Source organism: Mesoplodon densirostris, chromosome 3 (assembly GCF_025265405.1).
Source record: "Mesoplodon densirostris isolate mMesDen1 chromosome 3, mMesDen1 primary haplotype, whole genome shotgun sequence".
In the NCBI taxonomy this organism is placed as follows: Eukaryota; Metazoa; Chordata; class Mammalia; order Artiodactyla; family Ziphiidae; genus Mesoplodon; species Mesoplodon densirostris.
Genome location: NC_082663.1, coordinates 61964874 through 61986530, shown reverse-complemented (window position 1 = coordinate 61986530; position 21657 = coordinate 61964874). Strand labels below are relative to the sequence as shown.

The 21657-nt window shown below is 38.3% G+C and overlaps 1 protein-coding gene across 1 annotated transcript in view; it reads right to left on the bottom strand.

Annotated features, from left to right (window-relative positions):
- The window catches only part of IQGAP2 (IQ motif containing GTPase activating protein 2), a 296229-nt gene that overhangs the window by 95049 nt on the left and 179523 nt on the right, over positions 1-21657 (bottom strand). Inside the window, exons 10-12 of the mRNA XM_060093062.1 lie at positions 10014-10177; positions 6812-6972; positions 1934-2058 (exon numbers count right to left, since the gene is read on the bottom strand). Coding sequence (XP_059949045.1) covers positions 1934-2058; positions 6812-6972; positions 10014-10177 — 450 coding nt within the window. The remainder of the gene's footprint in view (positions 1-1933; positions 2059-6811; positions 6973-10013; positions 10178-21657) is intronic.

Below are 21657 nucleotides of genomic sequence, written 5' to 3'. Positions count from 1 at the left end.
ATTGTGCTATTTGGGCCTACTCGCCATGGTATATTTATTTTAATTTAGCTGTTAAAGCAATTACCTAAACAGATGATATCAAACTCAACAATTCAAGAACTTTCAACAAAAATACCCCATTTTGACAAAACAACAAACCAAAACAGAGAGAAGTTAAATCTTTTATATTAAGTCCCCCGAATTCTAGAAAGGAAATATTAGCCTCTAAAATTACTATTTAGAGGCTAAAATATTAGCCTCTAAAATTAGCCTCTAAAAGCATATATGGTTATGGCATATATGCTTCATGCTGAGATGGTTAAAATAAATGTGACAATGGCCGTGTGAAATGTCCCATGGAGAACAACTTAGTAGTACAGTTACCTAGAAAAATGCCATACAAATCCAAAGAGATTTTTGCTTAAAAATATTCACCTACAGGGGCTTCCCTGGTGGCGCAGTGGTTGAGAGTCCGCCTGCCAATGCAGGGGACACGGGTTCGTGACCCGTTCCAGGAAGATCCCACATGCCGCGGAGCGGCTGGGCCCGTGAGCCATGGCCACTGAGCCTGCGCGTTCGGAGCCTGTGCTCCGCAACGGGAGAGGCCACGACAGTGAGAGGCCTGCATACCGCAAAAAAAAAAAAAAAAAAAACAAGTAAATATTTAAAAAATAAATAAAGTCACTTATTTGCTTAAAAAAAAATTCACCTACAAAAGACTACTTTCTTTCAGAGTTATACACATGATACTGTTTTTCTTTTCCTGGTAAAAGCAAAGGCTCTACCTGATAATCTGGGACAAAAAATGGCAGGTCCTTCCTCGTACCCCTTTGTCAATGTCAAGAATGAGAGTAAAACTACACTTGTTCAGTACTGAGAATTAACGCACTTTCACCTGTATAAGCAGGACATACATAAATCACCAAAGCAAACCTGGATTGTGCACGCTGTCACAAAGAATAAGGGAAAAGTTAGAAAACAAAGATGGAACATGATTTTGTGTTTTGCCAACCCTTGAGTGGCATTAGCCAAAGCACCCAAACCATCGCTGGAGACTGAGAGTGTGGAGCTGGGGAGGATCAAGGAGGAAGGCAGGATGGCAGGAGGCTGGGGACCTGAGCTTTGTTAGCGGACACACACACCAGTGTCGTCCCCCACGCCACCCCCACTGATGATGTTGAACATCTGCTTAAATCAGTGCTTCCCTCGTGACTAACATCTGCCAAGAACCACCAGCTCCCAAGCCAACATGCCAGAAAAGAGCCAAGTGGGTGATGTGTCCGACATCTGAGGCAGGGACCCCCAAATGCCTCACTGAAAGAAAAGGCAGAGGCAGCAGAAGGTCGTGTGGTCACAAAGCAGCAATTATACTCATCGCCTAAGTTACAGAGCTTCCCATTCGTCACCCTGTTTTTATAAGTAAGAGGCAGGACAGGGAAGCAAGCTGACATTCAAGAAAGCACGGCTCAGCGCACATCTTCTTGGATTGTCCACTTTCATGCTCAGAGCTCCTGAGTTCTAGAAACACAGCAAATCACCATGATTTGAGATCATAAAACAACAGTCAGACTGTGTTGCAATTTCTTCATAGGGCAGGAACATGTGTCATATTTCAGAAAAACGCCCATGTACGTGAAAGGTCAAAATAAAGTTGAGTGCTTAAAAAGCTGAGTTATTTACAGCAGTCATCTTTCAAGTACCAATAACTAGAAAGATATTAGGGCTTGTATTTATGTACTTTTACTCTATCCTTTTATGTCTTCTGTTTGCTTTGTAATGTTTATAACATGTTGGGACAGTAGTGCAAACATAACATTTACATATAAATACAGACAGACTTGTCAGGGCAGAGTGTTCTCACAGGGCTCTAGGGCAGCCCTGATGTACAGGACCGTTTTGTCCAGCTACCTTGTTCTCCCACTATAACTAGAGAAGGAAACTGTTCCATACTTACGGTCATTTTCTTCTTGAATTTCAATATTAACCATATCAATACAATTCTGAATTTCATTCCAGCTTAAGCTATCTTGCCCTTGGGATAAGGCCTCCAGTTTAATGGAGAGTAGTGCATTTGCGTAACTGTAGAAGAGAAAACAAGCATGATACTAATCAGAGACATTCATTCTTTGTTCATGTTATGCACCTTAAATTGGACATGCATCTTAAGTTTGACACATGTGACTCAATGTGATGTTAGGAGGTTAGACCAACAGGATAAAGGCAAGTAAAATTGTCTTGTGCGGCTTTGTCAGCATACACCAAGCTCACTTAGACTAAGGGTGTTCTTTTTTCCTTAAAACTACTTTTAGGTACCAATGCTTTTTAATGAAAGTTCTTCAAATTCCAATCTTGCACTTAACTCAAGCAAAAAAACCTCAACGTTCTTAACTCTGTGAAATTACTTGCTTTTTTTAGTAACTATTTTTCCTTCCCTTTGTATGTCTTAGTTCTGCTTAGTCTCCAGATGAGCATTATGGGCTAAAATTCGGAATTACCACGGTTCCTAATCTGTCCATCAACGGTCCCTTTTTTTTTTTCTCGTTCATTCCCTAAATCCAAGCCTTGAGAGGCTTTTTTTTTTTTTTTTTAAACTGTAACCCTAACACAGCTGGGTTACCTTGTGGCCTAATAACTCCAGTGACAAATCAAATAAAAAGCAAATGCAGTTCCAGAAACCTTGCTGAATAACACACATCTTCACTGCCTGTTTTCTTGAAGAGGTGGTGCCTCAGTGGACCCAGAACATCCTAGTTTCCTCTTCACCTGCCCGTTCCTCAGGCTTCACAGCAGCTCCTCTCCACCTCTCTCCTGGGTCCACTCACCGCCATTACATTCTCTCCCCTCAATCTGATCCCTGACCCTTCTCACTCTGTGCAGCCCTCTGGAAAATAGAGTTTGGTCAACACTCTGATTATTTTTCCTGTCTTGAGAAATTTTAGGAAAAAACGATGATCCACCTTGACACATGACTAAGAAACTTTCATTTCTCAATCATCAATTTCCCCATTTAAAAACTACAGAACCAATGTTACAACCATAAGCTAACATGAGCGAGCTATTCCAGCCCGAAGTATAGAAACTCAATAGTTTAATTTGCTTGTGCATCTTTACACCAGGGAAATAAAGAGCAATCCTCTATGTACATATTGATTCACTCTGCAGTATGACTTCTGAATAGAACCTATGGATTTGCTAACAGTAGAGGTTCCAAGAAGTAAGATCACATTGAGTCTATAATTGTTTTCTCATTGTGACAGATTTTCTCAAAGTTCTGCCTGCTCCAAGATGACACTAAGGTGTCTTCTACTGAGTGTAGCTTGGGAGAGAAAAACATCATTCAGAATGGGAAGTGGGGGAGATGATTCATTCTCTGTGCCTGAACAAGGCATCACCAAACACAGGCTTGAAATTGTTTCAGTGTCCTGTGTGAGATTTTCATCGTATCAAGAGTTATAAACCTAAGAAAATACTCTTCTATACTTACTAGTAGCAATATATACTAAATAATACTAACCACAGTGACAATATGGATAAATGGCAACTTGCACTCGTTAGCATCCCTTATAGATGGGGACCATTCTATAAGAAAGTGCAAAATCCTTACAGGCATTTCACGTCTGACATTTAATGATGACCCAATGGGAATAAAATGAAAAAGCTTAAGGATGAACACAGAAAAAAAAACAAAACCCACAATCACCTATCATTTCTTCAGAAATGAATAAATACTAGCCAAAGGGAAAAATTTTATGAATAACACAACATAGTTCCATAGGCAGATGCAGAGTAGGTGTTTTTGTTGTGTGTGTTTGTTTTGTGCTTTATAGATGAACAGAAAGGGGCCCGGCTAGGAAGAGTCAAACTTAGATATTTTTGGCTCCAAGGTTATGTTCCTTTAACCACATCATGCTAGTTCTCAGAAAAGATGACATTAGCTGGGGTGGGAGAAGCATGCAAATAGTTCACGGAAGCATCCTCTATGGCAGGAAGGGCTTGGAAGCTCCAGTACTGTGCCAGGAGGAGATGGGTGATAGGCACCATGTTCCTGGTGGTGAGAGGAGCATGCGCAGGAGCAGATAAGCCAGAATGAACAGAGTGTTCAGATCCATCTTGGCTGAAGTGTAAAATACAAGGAGGGGTGTAGCTGGAGCAAAGGGCAGAACACCACGTTGAGGGTTAATTCAGATAAGAACAGAGGACAATCAAACAGAGGAGCATTATAAACAGAGCTACATTTTAGAACAATTAATCTGGGAACAGTGCATGCCTAGAACCAATGCCAACCCTATGTCACTCTTGTGAGAACTGAACAAAAGAACCTTTCTGGGAAAACACAGCCCCAAGGGCAGAAGCCATGGTAAACTGGTAGAGACTTTGTAAGAATTCATCCAGGTGGCCCTGCCCAGCACCTCTGTACTATGAAGAAGTTGTACAAACATAAGGGAGAGGCCCAGTGTTCCTTAAACCTGAACACCTGGCAACTTGGGCTTCCAAGAACTGGGTTAAAAGCTGACATGGAAATTGAAACGCTGAGGCTGTGAAAAATCACTTGGGGCCATTGGAATGTTCAATACAAGAACCAAAGGGGGCCCTGGAATCTCATGTAGGTACTGGGTCACCCAGGTGACCCAGAAAGTACTTAAATGAAATTTTTAAAAGACTATTTAAACAAACACAATTTTTAAAAGTGTTTCATACAGAATACTTGCACTCTGAAGCTCTATCTGTGGCCCCAGCTGAAAATCACAGGTATAAAACTGGTTCTCAAATGGGGTTTGGGACTATTTCCTTAATGGGTTATTTGTAAATTGGGATGGGAAAAGAGGATTTTTGATAATCAAAATGGGTGATTTGGAGGGAGGGGGGTACTGTCATTTAGAGGGAAGTGGCCAGGGATGCTCCATATGTGTCTTGATAATTATTTTATCAACAAGCCTCATTAGACTATTAGGCTTCATAAGGGAGTGACCAACTCTGCCGTCTCCAGCACTGAGAGAGCAGCAAAGCCTAGTTACAGGGCTTCCCTGGTGGCGCAGTGGTTGAGAGTCCGCCTGCTGATGCAGGGGACACGGGTTCATGCCCCGGTCTGGGAGGATCCCACATGCCGGGGAGTGGCTGGGCCCGTGAGCCATGGCCGCTGAGCCTGCACGTCCGGAGCCTGTGCTCCGCAACGGGAGAGGCCACAACAGTGAGAGGCCCGCGTACCGCAAAAAAAAAAAAAAAAAAAAAAGCCTAGTTACATAAGAATGAATGAGAAGAGAAAAGACAGGGTAAGACCAATTTGGAGGTTATTACAAAAGCAAAGGTAAAATGTCTAAATGAGATGGTTGCTGGGAAAGGGAAACATTATGCAGAGGTATTGTGCACACATACTGGCTACTGTCAGGGAGAAAAGTGAGCAGGCTATTCACAGCACAAGGGTGCCTCACAGAGGGTCAGAGGGAAACTCAAGTTAACTCGAGTTTCTAAGCTTGGAGGAGAGGATAGTGCCATTAATATAAACAGTGGAGGTAGGAATAAATTACCTTGGAAATAAACTCTGAGGAGTTATAGGAACAGGTGGTCAAATTTAAGTAGTGTAAGAGCATCAGTTTTTCCAAGATGACTAAAACCAAGGAAAAGCCACTGTTCTACTACTTTTGGGCCATTCTCTACATAGACAAGTGGTCAAACACCATTAAAAAAAAAAGTCTTACAAGTCTTTTTAATTTTTCCTGTACAACTGTACGTGACCCATGAGAATTACCTATTTCAGCAGTTCCAGAACCAGTATCTTGACAACAGTGCTTTTGTCAAGATCTATGCAGACATCTCCCCCTGGTGGTCACAAGAATCCAAGATGGAAATTCACTCATTTTAACTTGGGCTTTTGTCTTACTTAATCTCTAATGGGCTCCTTATTCCCGCCCCTTAATTTTCTCTCTAGATCTGCTATAGTGTTTTATAATTCTATCAACAATACTATCTAGTAGTTTATTTCAGGAACATGAAATAAAAGACACTAAGTTGAGATCGTTACCCACGTCTGTGATCCACTGTGGTCTCAGGATTCCTTTGGTTTAATCGTCAAAAGAATGTAGAGAATGGACTTGAGGACATGGGCAGGGGGAAGGGTAAGCTGGGACGAAGTGAGAGAGTGGCATGGACATATTTACACTACCAAAAGTAAAATAGATAGCTAGTGGGAAGCAGCCGCATAGCACAGGGAGATCAGCTCGGTGGTTTGTGACCACCTAGAGGGGTGGGATGTGGAGGGTGGGAGGGAGACACAAGAGGCAGGGGATATGGGGATATATGTATACATATAGCTGATTCACTTTGTTATACAGCATAAAATAACACAATATTGTAAAGCAATTATACTCCAGTAAAGTTGTTAAAAAAAAAAAAAAAAAAGAATGGGGTTTGGGGCCCAACTGCCCTACTTTGGGTCCACAAATCCAGATCCAGTTTCCTCATCAGTAAAACAAGAAAATTGGACTGGATGATTATAAAGTTGTTTCCAACTCTTCTACATTCTGTCGTTTCCAAAAGAAGCCCAAGGGAAGGTATGCTTTCAACATGTATTTTTAGCCTATGAAATAATTTTTGCTAATGACAAAGACAGTCAGTAACCACCATAGGATGATCCTCCTTAGACTCTTTGTTCCTTTAAAAGGAACACTGTGAAGAAGGATTTGAATATTAGGACTCTCAGAACAAAGTAGACTGGCTTTCAAGAAAATAAGCATGGGTATATAGATTGCTTCAGGAAGGAACAAATCCTTCATTTGTGAGACCTACCAAATACATATTTCTGCATTGAAAGGAGTTTTGGAAAATGTTCCCTTACCGTTCCACGTATGTCTCGTCCAGATTGTTGAAGCCCATTGTTGGGCTTCTGAGTTGATTCTGCACAGACACAAGATCGTTGCTCTCCAAGGCCTGGTTTAGTAAAGCTACAGCAGATAGCATTTCCACTGCAATCAAGAGCTCCTCATGGGCCAAGTAGTTCTGTTGGAAAACATATGGCAGTATAAGATCCCCAAATCTACACAGCCCGTGTATGTGATGGGGGTTCAGAATGTACGCTTCAAAGAATAAAGAAAAGTCAAAGATTGTAAGAACCCAGGACAAAGAGGGCTCCCTGATCACCTATCTTTCATTGGCTTTAAAGAACAGGTCAATGGCTTCTGGGTTTTCCTGAGATGATCATTTTGGGCACTGAGTTAATTACAATCCTCAGTTATGATTCCACAAACATCTGCATTGCCATAGCTGATTCCTACTCACAGCTCTTATATTGGCTGCTAACAGGCTCAATCTTACCAAATAATGAAGCCAAAGATTAGATAACATTGTTACTGTCTGCAAGTGCAAGGTAAGATATTAGTATAGCTAATGATTTTCAGTTTGAACTAAGGGTAAGGAAAAGGGGAGAATTTCACCTAAAGATGATAATCCCAGAAAAGTAAATCAAAGTCTTTAAGCCAAGAATATTGATTCTAATTCCAAAAAGTTAGTCTAAGTCACGTTTTTATAAATGGGTAGAAAATTTTAAACATACCCTAAGGTCTAGATATTTGAAGAAATGTGAGGTAAATCTTAGTGAAAAGCAAGTAAGGATTGGGTTTACTTAAAAAGTACATCTCAGATTACAGAACACTTTTCCCCTTCAATGTTGTCTTCCTTTAACCATTTTATACTGACTTGGCCCAACTTCAAAAGGGTTATTTCTTCCATAATACTGAAGGAACATAGAGGGAGCATGAAAACAAACTTTTTAAAACCCTGATATCTATCTTTACATTTAGAATATTATATATTTCATATATATAATATAATGTTTATATTAAAATGCATTATAGCTGATTCTCCACAGAAATCTCTCAGCAAATTGGTTTTAGACTAACAAAGCACAATTTTACGTTCCAAAGCAAATGGGAAGAAGGGTTTTTATAGGGAACCTGTAAATTTTATCCACATACCTTACATTAACTATGAGTTTAACATATAAGGAAGGTATCAAATTACAGGTAAAGAGCAGAATGGAATCACTGGAGATTCACCACAAATATCTAAAGTGGTACACAGCCAAAAAGATAAGGACAAATAAAGCAAAAAGGGGTGAATGTGCTAGAGTGTAAGTAGCCTTGGGCTTCAAAGCTAGAGAAACAGGGACAATAATATCAAGAGAACCTACGTGCAGCTTAAGGAAATAACTTATTTTTATTTTATTACAAAATACAGTTGACCGCTGAGCAACACCGGGGTTAGGAGCGCTGAACCTCCACGCAGTTCAAAATCTGCATATAATTAATCCTCCATATACCTGTCCCTCTGTATCTGAGGTACTGCATCCCTGGATTCAACCAACTGCATATCATTTGGTAATGTAGTACTTACTATTGAAAAATATCCACATATAAGTGGTATGCACAGTTCATACCCATTTAAGGGTCAACTCTAGTATCTTTCTATTTATAGAATCATGTCTTAATAAGCAGGATAAGAAAACAAACCTTACTACCCAAGCCCGTTAGTGACATACACTTTATTAATTTTTTTTAAAATAAAGAATGACACTTTTTTTTAATTTTAAGTTTTTTGGTTGCATTGGGTCTTTGTTGCTGCGCGTGGGCTTTCTCTAGTTGCGGTGAGCGGGGGTTACTCTTTGTTGCAGTGTGCGGGCTTCTCATTGAGGTGGCTTCTCTTATTGTGGATCATGGGCTCTAGGTGCACAGGCTGCAGTAGTTGCAGCATGTGAGCTCAGTAGTTGTGGCACGTGCGCCCTAGAGCACATGGGCTTCAGTAGTTGAGGCATGTGGGCTCAGTAGTTATGGCTCATGAGCTCTAGAGTGCAGGCTCAGTAGCTGTGGCACACGGGCTTAGTTGCTCCGCGGCATGTGAGATCTTCCCGGACCAGGGATTGAACCCGTGTCTCCTGCACTGGCAGGTGGATTCTTAACCACTAAGCCACCAAGGAAGCCCCTACTTTTATTAATTTTTAATTCATGCAAACATTTATAGAGATTTTCATTTTTTAATTATTTTTCTTTTCTTATTAAAAAACAAGATAATGCTATATATTTCAATCTCATTTTTTCCACTTAACAGTAGGGTGTGTAATCTGTTATTAGTTAAGCGTGGTTTATCTTCTATATAGATATAGAAGATATCTGTAGTATCTTCTCAGAACTATAGATAATACTGTGAAACATCCCGGTATACTTGTGAATTGCCTGTTTATGCTTTTGGCCTCCTCCTCTTTTGTTTTTTTTTGGTGGAGCAGTACTGTTTTTGCTTTTCAGATCCATTGTCCTTCCATGTTTCCTTAGAATTTTAATTTTTAAATTATTTTTTACGCTTAACCTTTCATACCAGCAATTTATTCTGTTATGTGTAGTGAGGTAATGTTTTCTTTCCCACATGGTTAAATACTTCTAAGGATTTCATTGTTTTCCCCATGTCTTTGAAATATTAGCTCTTTCATATAGGAAATTCTTGGTGCTGCTTCTAGTACTGTTCATTCTGTTGCATTGTTTGGCTTAATCCTGTACTAGTGCATATGTTCTTATTTACTGTGACCTTATATGATTAGTACTGCTTAATACTATTAGCATTGCAAGGAGCACACAATGACAAAAATCAAACCATGGTGCTAATGTTCTTGGTTGCAGATTTCTAGAAATGCAGATTCAGAGCTTATTTTTCTATATCAAAAAACATTAGATATTTAAAAATATTTCAATATGGTTATTAACTTATCCCAAGTTCTTCAAAAATCACACAGAGAATGAGAACAACTAGTTTTCAATGTGTATTTGTGTAGAGCCCTGCCCACATTTCCCACCTATGCTCTCAGATTCTTTAAGGAGATGAAAAGCAGGAGTTAAAGGGGAAGGTGGCTGTGGAATTGGTACAGGGAGGCCAATGAGACCAGGGATTGGTACAAGTTAAAGACACTACACTCCCACTCACCTTTCCTCAACAGCACTCCTCATTGCTAGGACTCAGAATTAACATCTCCGTACCTGGAGTCTCCTCTGACTTACCACGGCGTTCTGTTTCTGGAGGTTGAAAAGTTCATTCTGATACATTGCACCAGCAAAGGGATAAACAGTGGGCAGCTGGGCCTCTGGTTTCTGCAGTGCAAGCAGTGTGGATTCAGGGTCACCTTCCCGAATAACAGCATTGATGTGGTCCACTGCAGCCAGCCCTGAGGGTCAGAGTGACATTCTGTCAGAACCTGTGCCTTTCCCACTGCAGCCTGACCCAACCAGCCCATATATCCAAGGATTAGAACCTAAGTAGTTACTTTCCATGTACTCTGAAAAGCTGTCGTTGGATGGTAAGCAAAGCCTTGGAAATGGTAGCTTGTAATTGGAAGTCACTCTAATCCTTGCAGCTAGTCCCTAAAAGAACCTCAGCGTTGATAGAGCTGGAGTTATGAAGTCATTCCTGCCTAGCGTGACTTCCCTACAGAATCCTTCCTTTCAGGACCAGCTTTGGAACCATCTCTCCATGAAGCCTTCACAGTGCTCCAGTTCCTGAGGACTTCACACTTTGGGAATTGCCACAGTATTTAGAGCTGGGCCATGTGCATCCTGCAGGCATTGCTCTTTACGGCTCTTTGTGTGTAAGCACTGCCTCCCCAGGGAGATTAAAGACACGTGAAGACTAGAGAAGCAAGGACTTGCCCTATGGCTCTATCCTCCCTCTGAATCAGCACCATGGGAAACCCACAGGAGGCACTCGGACACACTGCTGCTTGATATGGAATGGTTATTAGTTCTCCAAATATTAGTTCTCCAAACATGCTCTCATCTCTTGTGTTCTGTAAAGTGTGATTCTTAGGGAAAAATAATTTCAGATTATGTTTTAAAAAATATTACAACCAGAATTCATATGATTACATAATTCTGTGTTAGCACAGTAGTCCCACGTGTTAGTATGGTTCTAAGAACCCCAGTGGATGCCTGAAACCATGGATAGTATCAAACCATTTATGTACTGGTTTTTTTCTGTATATACACACCTGTGATAAAGTTTAATTTATAAGTTAGGTAAAAAGATTAACAACAATAACTAATAATAAAAAGAATTATAATAACATAAGTGGTCTCTCGAAATATCTTTTTTTTATTGAGGTATAGTTGACTTACAATATCATATTATTTATAGTTGTACAACATAGTGATTCAATATTTTTACAGATTATATACCATACAAAGCTATTATAATATTATTAACTATATTCCCTGTGCTGTACATTACATTCTTATGACTTCTTTATTTTATACTGGTAGTTTGTACCTCTTAGTCCCCTTTACCTATTTCTCCCATCCCATCCACCTCCCTTCTGGCAACAACTAGTTTGTTCTCTGTGTCTATGATTTTGTTTCTGTTTTATTTATACATTTGTTTTGTTTTTTAGATTCCACACATACCTGAAAACATACAGCATTTGTCTTTTTCAGTATGACTTATTTTACTTAGCATAATACACTCCAGGTCCACCATGTTGTCACAAATGGCAAGATTTCATTCTTTCTTTTTTTATGGCTGAGTAATATTCTATTGTATATATATACACCACATCTTTATCCACTCATCTGTTGATGGATACTTAGGTTGCTTCCATATCTTGGCTATTTAAAATAATACTACAATAACATTGGGGTATATGTATCTTTTTGAATTAGTGTTTTCATTTTCTTTGTATAAATATCCAGGAGTGCAATTGTGTAGGTTCCATTTTTAATTCTTTGAGGAAGCTCCATATTGTTTTCCATAGCAGCTGTGCCAATTTATATTTACCAACAGTGCACAGGGTTTCCTTTTCTCCACATCCTCACAACTTGTTATTTCTTGTTTTTTGATGATAGCCATTCTGACAGATGTGAGTTGATCCCTGATCATGGTTTTGATCTGCATTTCCCTTTTCATTAGTAATGCTGAGTATTTTTTCATGTACCTGTTGGTATCTGTATGTCTTCTCTGAAAAAATGCCTATTCAGGTCCTCTGCCCATTTTTAAATTAGATTGCTGTTTTATGAGACTGAGTTGTATGAGTTCGTTATGTATTTTGGTATTATCCTCTTACTGGTCATATCATTTGCAACTATATTCTCCCATTCAGTAGAATGCCATTTCGTTTTGTTAATGGTTTCCTTTTCTGTGCCAAAGCTTTTAGTTTGATATGGTTCCATTTGTTTATTTTTGCTTTTGTTTCCCTTGTCTCAGGGGATAGATCCAAAAAAATATTGCTAAGACCAATGTCAAAGAGTGTCAAAGAGTGCCTATGTTTTCTTCTAGAAGTTTCATGGTTTCAGCTCTTACATTTAAGTTTTAATCAATTTTGAATTTATTTTTGTATAAGGCATGAGAAAATGGCCTGGTTTCATCCTTTGACATGTAGCCGTCCAGTTTTCCCAACACCACTGTCTTTCTCTGTTGTATATTCTTGCCTCCTTGGTCATAGATTAATTGACCATATGTATATGGGTTTATTTCTGGGTTCTCTATTCTGTCCCATTGATCTGTGTGCCTGTTTTTGTGCCAATACCGTACTGTTTTGATTATTATAGTAGTAGAGTTTGAAGCCAGGGAGGATGACACAGCTTTGCTGTTTTTCTCAAGATTGCTTTGGCAATTTGGGGTCTTTTGTAGGTCCATACAAACTTTAGTATTATTTTTTCTAGTTCAGTGAAAAATGCCACGGGTATTCTGATAGGGATTGCATTGAATCTGTAGATTGCTTTGGGTAGAATGGACATTTTAACAATATTAATTCTTCCAATTCATGAGAATGAAATATATTTCCATTTATTTGTGCATTATTTCTTTCATTAATGTCTTCTAGTTTACAGAGTACAGGTCTTTCACCTCCTTGGTTCAATTTATTCCTAGGTATTAGATTTTTTTGATACAACTGTAAATTGTTTTCTTGTTTTCTCTTTCTGATGGTTCATTATTAGTGCATAGAAATGCAACAGATTCTGTATATTAATGTATCCCGCAACTTTACTGAATTCATGTATTAGTTCTAATGGTTTTTTGGTGGAGTTTTTAGAGTATTACATATGTAGAATCATTTCACCTGCAAATAGTGACAGTTTTACTTCTTCCCTTCCAATTTGGATGCCTTTTATTTCTTTTTCTTATCCGGTGTTGTGGCTAAGGCTTCCAATACATGTTGAATAAAAGTGGTGAGATGGGCATCCTTGTCTCGTTCCTGATCTTAGAGGAAAAGCTTTCAGCTTTTCGCCACTGAGTATGATGTTAGCTGTGGGTTTGTCATAAATGGCCTTTATTATGTTGAGGTATGTTCTCTCCCCACCCATTTTGTTGAGAGATTTTGCCAAATGCTTTTTCTGCATATCATCATGTGATTTTTAGCCTTCATTTTGTTAATATGGTATATCATGTTGATTGGCTTGTGCATATTGAACCATCCTCACATCCCTGGAATAAACTCCACTTGATCATCATGTATGATCCTTTTAATGTACTGATGAATTCAGTTTTCTAATATTTTGTTGAGGGTTTTTACATCTATGTTCATCAAGAATACTGACCTGTAATCTTCTCTTTTTTTGCAGTGTCTTTGTCAGGTTTTGGTATCAGAGTAATGCTGCCCTCATAGAATGAATCTGTAGTGTTTCTTCCTCTTCAATTTTTTGGAATAATTTGAGAAGGACAGGTATTAACTCTTCTTTAAATGTTCAGTAGAATTCACCTGTGAAGCTGTCTGATCCTGGACTTTTGTTTGTTGGGAGTTTTTGTTTTTGTTTAAATTACTGACTCAGTTGCATTACTAGTGATCAGTCTGTTCAGATTTTCTTTTTCTTCCTAATTTAGTCTTGGAAGATTTTATGTTTCTAGGAATTTATACATTTCTTCTGGGTTGTCCACTTTGGCTTATAATTCTTTGTAGTATTCTCTTATGATTCTTTGTATATCTGTGATATTGGTTGTAACTTCTCTTTTACTTCTAATTTTATTGATTTGGGCCTTTTTTTCTTGATTGAGTCTAAGGGTTTATTAATTTTGTTTATCTTTTGAAAAAAACAGTTCTTAGTTTCACTGATCTTTTCTATTGCATTTTTTTTGTTTTGTTTTAGTCTCTATTTCATTTATTTCTACGCTGATTGTTGTTATTTCTTTCCTTCTACTAACTTTGGGCTTTGTTTATTCTTCTTTTTCTAATTCCTTTAGGTGTAAACTTAGGTTGTTAATTTGAGATTTTTCTTCTTTCTTGAAATAGCCCTGTATTCCTATATACTTCCCTCTTAGATCTGCTTTTGCTATGACCCATAAATTTTGGCAAGTTGTATTTCTATTTTCATTCATCTCAAGCTATTTTTTGATCTCCTTACTGACCCATTGGTTTTTTTAGTAGCATGTTGTTTACTATCCACATGTTTGTGTTTTTTCCAGTTTTCTTCCTGGAATTGATTTCTAGTTTTATACCATTATGGTCAGAAAAGATGCTTGATATAATTTCTATCCTCTTAAATTTGCTGAGACTTGCTTTGTGGCCTAGGATGTGATCTGTCCTGGAGAATGCTTCCTGTGCACTTGAAAAGAATGCATATTCTGCAGTTTTGGGATAGAATGTTCTGTAGGTATCTATTAAGTCCATCTGGTCTAATGAGTCATTTAAGGCCACTGTTTCCTTATTGATTTTTGGTCTAGATGTTCTGTCCATTGATGTATGTAGGGTGTTAAAGTTTCCTACTATTATTGTATTATTGTCAGTTTATCTCTTTATGTCTGTTAATATTTGCTTTATATATTTAGATGCTCCTATGTTAGATGTATATATGTTTAAATCTTATATCCTCCTCTTGGATTGACCACTTTATCATTATGTAACATCCTTCCTTATCTCTTGTTATAATCTTTGTTTTAAAGTTTATTTTGTTTTACATTTGGCAGGGTATATATGTACATGCCACTCTCACTTTGTCCCAGATTACCCTTCCCCCTGCCCGTGTGGAAAGGGAGGGTGGGAGGGAGGGAGACAAAAGAGGGAAGAGATATGGGGATATGTGTACATGTATAGCCGATACACTTTGTTATAAAGCAGAAACTAACACACCAGTGTAAAGCAATTATACTCCAATAAAGTTGTAAAATAAATAAATAAATAAAGTCTATTTTGTCTGATATGTGTATTGCTACCCCTGCTTTTTTTTCCATTTACATTTGCATGGAATATCTTTTTCCTTCCCTTCACTTACAGTCTCTGTTGTCTTTATCTCTGAAGTGAGTCTGTTGTAGGCAGCAAATAGATGGGGATTTTTTTTTTTTAATCAATTCAGCCACCTTATGTCTTTTGATCGGGGCATTTAGTTCATTTACATTTAAAGTGATTATAGATAGGTATGTCCTTATTGCCATTTTGTTATTTGTTTTCTGGTGGTTTTTGTAGTTCTTCTCTATTCTTTTAAACTCTGTGGTTTGATGATTTTGTTTAGTGTTATGTTTGGGTTCCTTTCTCTTCTTTCTTTATCTTTTTTTTTGGTTTGTGGTTACTATGAAGTTTGTATACATACATATATATATAGATCTCAATGTATCTCTAGCTCTAGTCATTTAAATTCAAATACATTGTAAAAGCTCTACATGTTTTACTCCCCTCCACATTTTGTTTTTGATGTCATATTTTACATATTTTTGTGTATCCCTTAATAACTTATTGTAGTTATAGTTGATTTTATGACTTTGGCCTTTTAACCCTCAACTAGCTTTTTAAGTGGTTGATCCACTGCCTTTACCATATACAGTTGTCCCTTGGTATCCATGGGAGAAGGCTCCAGGGCCTGCCGTGGATACAGAAATCTGCAGACACTCAAGTCCCATAGTCGGCCCTCTGTATCCACAGTTCCACATCTGTGCATTCAACCAACCTCGGATCATGTAGTACTGAATGTACTTATTGAAAAAAAAATTCATGTATAAGTGGACCCACATAGTTTAATCCTGTGTTGTTCAAGGGTCAAATGTATTTGCCTTTACTAGTGAGATTTTTCCCTTCATGTATTTTCTTATTTCTTATTATTGCCTTTGTTTGGTTTTGTTTTTGCTGGGTTTTTTGTTTGGTTTTGTTTTTTGTTTGTTTTGTTAAAGAAGATCCTTTAACATTTCTTGTGAGTTTAGTGGTGATGACCTCTTTTAGTTTTTGCTTATTGGGGAAACTCTTTCTCTCTCCTTCAGTTCTGAAGGATAACTTTGCCTGGTATAGTATTCTTGGTTGTAGGTTTTTGTTTGTTTTGTTTTTGTTTGTTTTTCCTTTCAGCAGTTTAAATATATCATGCAACTCCATTCTGGCCTGCAAAGTTTCTGCTGAAGTATCAGCTGATAGCCTCATGGAAGTTCCCTCAAATGTGACTCTTTGTTTTCCCTTGTTGCCTTTAAAATTCTCTATCTTTAAATTTTGCCATTTTAATTATGACATGTTTTGGTGTGGATCTCTTTGGGTTCATTTTGTTTGGGACTCTCTGGGCTTCTTAGACCTGGATATGTTTCTTTTCCCAGGTTATGGAAGTTTTCAGCTATTATTTCATCAAACACATTGTCCCTTTCTTTCTCTTCTTCTAAACCCCTATAATGCTAATGTTAGTACACTTGATGTTGTCCCAAAGGTCGCCTAAACGATTCCTATTTTTAAAAACTTTGTCTTATGGATATTCTGATTGGGTGATTTCCACTATTCTGTCTTCTAGGATGCTTATGTGTTCTTCTGTATCACCTAATCTGCTGTTGATTCCCTTTAATGTAGTTTTCATTTCAGTAATTATATTCTTCAGCTTGATTGATTCTTTTTATATTTTCTAATTCTTTGTTGAAGCTTCACTGTGTTCCTCTATTTTTCTCCAAAGTTCAGTGAGCATTTTAATGACTGTTACTTTGAACTGTTTATCATAAAAATTACTTATGTCCACTTCATTAGGGTTCTCCCACCCTGGAGGTTCTACCTTGTTCTTTAATTTGGAACATTTTCCTCATTTTCTTTGACTTTCTGTGTTTGTCTCTATGAATTAGGCAAAACAGGTACCTCTCCTGGTCTTCAAGGTGTGCCCTTATGTAGGAGTGCTCCGATGCAGTCTGTATATGTTGAAGCCAGAGTTAGATTAGGGGGCATGCTGGTGCAGCCTTGGTAGGCTGGACAGAGCACCAGGCACTTTTCAATATGCTGTTCCTGTGCTGGCACTCAGAGCGAGTAAGTATGTGCATGAACCCTTGAAGAGGGTGTCTGGGTTTCCAACAGCCCTCTGGCTCTCCTGGTAGTAAGCCCCACTGGTTTTCAAAAAGCAGTTAAGTAGGCTCATCTTCCTGGTGCTGGTCCCCAAGGCTGGAGTGCCCAATGTGGGGCTTGAAGCCCTTGCTCATTAGGGAGGACCTCCATGTTTGTGACCTTCCTTTCCATCTGTGGGTCACACACTGGGGGTATGGGTGCAGACCAGATCACTTCTCTTTCCCTCCTCCTTGTCTTGATGTGGTTTTTCCCTTATATCCTTTTTTAAAGGATTTTATTTTATTGAACTAAAACTGACTTACAATGTTGTGTTAGTTTCTGCTGTACAGCAAAGTGATTCAGTTATATATGTATGTACATACGTATACATACATATATATATTCTTTTTCATATTCTTTTCCATATTCTTTTCCATTATGGTTTATTACAGGATACTGAATGTAGTTCCCTGTGTTATACAGTAGGACCTTGTTGTTTATCCATTTTTCCTTTATATCCTTAATTTTTTTTTTTTTTTTTTTGCGGTATGCGGGCCTCTCACTGTTGTGGCCTCTCCCGTTGTGGAGCACAGGCTCCGGACGCGCAGGCTCAGCGGCCATGGCACACGGGCCTAGCCGCTCCGCGGCATGTGGGATCTTCCCGGACTGGGGCACAAACCCGTGTCCCCTGCCTCGGCAGGCGGACTCTCAACCACTGCGCCACCAGGGAAGCCCCTATCCTTAATTTTATAAGAGCTGTTCTGCTAGTCCTCAGGTTATTCTCAGAGAGAGTTGTTCTATATGTTGTTGTAGTCTTGGTGTGTCCTTGGCAGGAAGTGAGCTCAGGGTCTTCCTACTCCGCCATCTTGATGCTGCCTACTCAAAATGTTTTATTGTACAAATTTAATGCCTTTTCCAACTTAACTAAGCACTTATCATACACAGTGGCCTTAAATTTTACAGTTGAAGGTCCACCAGCAAAATTAGCACAGATTTTTTTCCTTCTTCACAATGTCACAGAAGATTCATTCTTACTCTAGATCTTAGCAACTTCACCATACAATTTTTTTCTTTCCTTATTAAGTTGCGAACTTTCAGCTTTTCACTTAAAGAAAGCACTTTACAGCTTCTCTTTGGCATATCTGAATTGCTAGCATCACTACTCTTGAGCTTTTGGGCCATTATTAAGTAAAATAAGGGTGACTTGAACACAAACACTGTGGTACCAGACAATCTGGTAACTGAGATGGCTACTAAGTGACTAAAGGGCAGGATATACTGGACAAAGTGATGATTCACATGCCAGGTGGAATGGTGCAAGATTTCATCATGCTACTCAGAACAGCATGTAACTTAAAAGTTATGAATTATTTCTGGAATTCTCCATTTAATATTTTCAGACTGCAGTTAACTACAGGTAACTGAAATTGCAAAAAATGAAACTGTGGATAAGGGGGAGACTACCGTATCATTTAACCTTAAAAAAAAAAAAAAAAAAAAGGCCCTGATCACAGAAATGCCTTGGTTTACATCATCTGATCCAACCAGAAGCTCTGTGATGTCTCTACCAGTTATAATGTTTAGATTACAAAGACCCAAATTTTAGTGACCAAATGCAGGGTGCTTGGAACAGTAAATTCAGCATAGTTTCCAGAAAACAGAAATGGAATTGCTGACCAAATAGAAGAATGAGCGATGAACTCTGGCACCAGGCAAGAGCAAACTGGACAGAACCAGCAGGATTTTGCCCTATAAAGAAGGCTTCAGGGTAGTAGAAATAACACAGACCCATAGATTTGTAGATCTTTTCAAGGATTAGTCTGTCTCCCTAATAAATGACTAGACTACAGCTAAGGTTATTCTAACCCTTTTTAACATATGACAATTTATCTTCTCTAACTATATTCACAAGGAGCTATGCTCAATAACTTTTCTACTGAGACACATCATTTAATAGCAGGAAATACAACTAATGCAACCTTTCATGCCACACCCCAGAAAATTTACACTTTTAGAAAAAGTTAGAATAAGACCCTAAGGACCCAAACACTTTTTTCTTTTTTTTTTTTTTTTTTTTTTTTGTGGTATGCGGGCCTCTCACTGTTGTGGCCTCTCCCGTTGCGGAGCATAGGCTCCGGACACGCAGGCTCAGCGGCCATGGCTCACAGGCCCAGCCGCTCTGCGGCATGTGGGATCTTCCCGGACCGGGGCACGAACCCGTGTCCCCTGCATCAGCAGGTGGACTCTCAACCACTGTGCTACCAGGGAAGCCCTCTATTCTTAGAACTAGTATGATAAATGAAAGAATTCCAGAAAGGAAGGTCAGCGATTGTTTATCGTGTTTGCTGCTCTGTTAAAGCTATCCAAGGCCTTGCAGTTGTGTCTCTGATTACTCTGAATAGGATCTTGCTTCACCTTTGAAAACTCTATTATATGAGTTTGGAAAACTGGATGGTAAAATATTATGAGAGAAAATTATATCCTTTAAAACACTCTTAAGGAACCATTTCTTCTAAAAAAATAAAGTAAGCTTAACCACTCTTTTACACTCTGCATTTAACAAAATTTCAAGCCCTAATCTTAACAGAATATATAAAATGAATGAAATGCATGTACCAAACCCCAAAGTTAAATGATTGCAGTTCAAACAAACCTGAAGCCCCTGACAACAGATTTCGTGATATTACCATCGAAGTTTTCACCTCTGTCATTACCATGGTTGCTACAAGTGTAGACATCTTAACATTATAATATAATAAGCTCTATGGTTGAGGAAAAGCTTGTCAAGTAGTTACACTGACATATTTTAAAGCATACAATTGTCTCATTGTCATGTCACTGGCTAAAATATGCTTTAGAGGATTTTTTTCAAGACTAATTTTAGTATTACTGGACCATAAATTTTCCAATGGGGAGAGATCAAAACCTTCAGAATAATCATGTTCTAAGCATGTAAAGCCATTAAACACTGCAACGTCCTTCATAATTTTAGCTGGTTATGCATTAGGGCAGATCATCTCATGACTCTTACTTAAAAGTGGAAAAAAAAAGTATAGTCTATTTGGCATCAAATTTGTGGTCAGGAAATTATGTCATTTAGTAGAGTATTGAAACAGTTATATAAGGCATTTTATTTAACATGAAAAAGAAATCGATTTTAGTGGTTATAAACATTTCAAAAACAAAGGTTGGCACAAAGCTATGGAACCATTTCCCCACTAAGCTTATGAACCTCAGAGGTATTGCTGGCAATATTAGTTTCTTCCTGTAATTCATTTCTGCCAAGCATAATGAAATTCTCACTTTTCAAACAGAGCAGAAAGAGAAACTTGAAACTGTGCTTCATGTATCATCACCAACATGTTCAAAATTTAATAAGAATAAAAGAATAGGAACACACATCTCAAAACGTCAAGGTGTTCCCTTAAAAAAAAGTTATCCTAGCACTCTCCACAGCTGTAAATGGAGGTAAATTCTCAAACCCACTCAGTTGTTAACTCCTAGACCTTTCTATCAATTTTCTCTGGGCCTCCTTGATCACTGTTTGAAGCCTTTAAAATATGTCTCTACCAGCAACTTAGGAGTGAACTCCTGGGTAACACCTATAGGTGTGCGTTTCCTTGAAGGTGGTAAGAGCCATAAAGAACATTCAAAGCTTATCTAAGAGGTTACGATGAGGGTTTAGGACTACTGGAATTAGTGGACACCCCAGATTTAAACTTGGCAGACGGTTCAGATGTTTTATTAAATTACATGGGCTAACTGGTCTTTGATGTATTTGTTTTTTGGGTATATATGGGTTATTTAGGTTGACCTAGGGGACATAAATGCCAAAGAGAATTCCTTACTGCCTCAAGTGAAAATAAATATTATTAGAGAGAGGGAAAAGACTAATAAAGAAATTAATGTATATAAACTTGCATATACTTATTTTAATTACCCAAGTTTTCTGTTCTTTATAGTCACACAACAAGGTACCAAGGAGAATTGTCCTGTGTGACTCCATAGAGTCTCAGGGATGTGGGATTCAAACCTGCCATCATGTGATTTATAGGCCTGTCAAGTCTTATTCACTTGCGCCAAAGCTACAAAAGCTGTAAGAAAACAATTCTTACAAACTACAGACTGACTGGGAAGTAATAAAAAGCAGAGGTGTCAATAATAGCTTTTATGGTTCCAATCGAATGCCATAACATGACCATGGGCAAGGAATGACAATCTTTAACTCATAATCTTTACTAAATAACCTTTAAGATTAGCCCAATAAGGGACAGGTCCAAAATATGATATATGCTGTACCTATGATGAAACAGGAAGGTACAGTCAAACTAGCTTCAAGATGCTTTGAGATACTTTGCATGGACTGGGGACAAGACAGCCAGAAAAGCTCCATGGAAAACTGGCAGATGATCACACCAGAATTAAGAGCAACACTGACTTTTAGTGGATTTTTC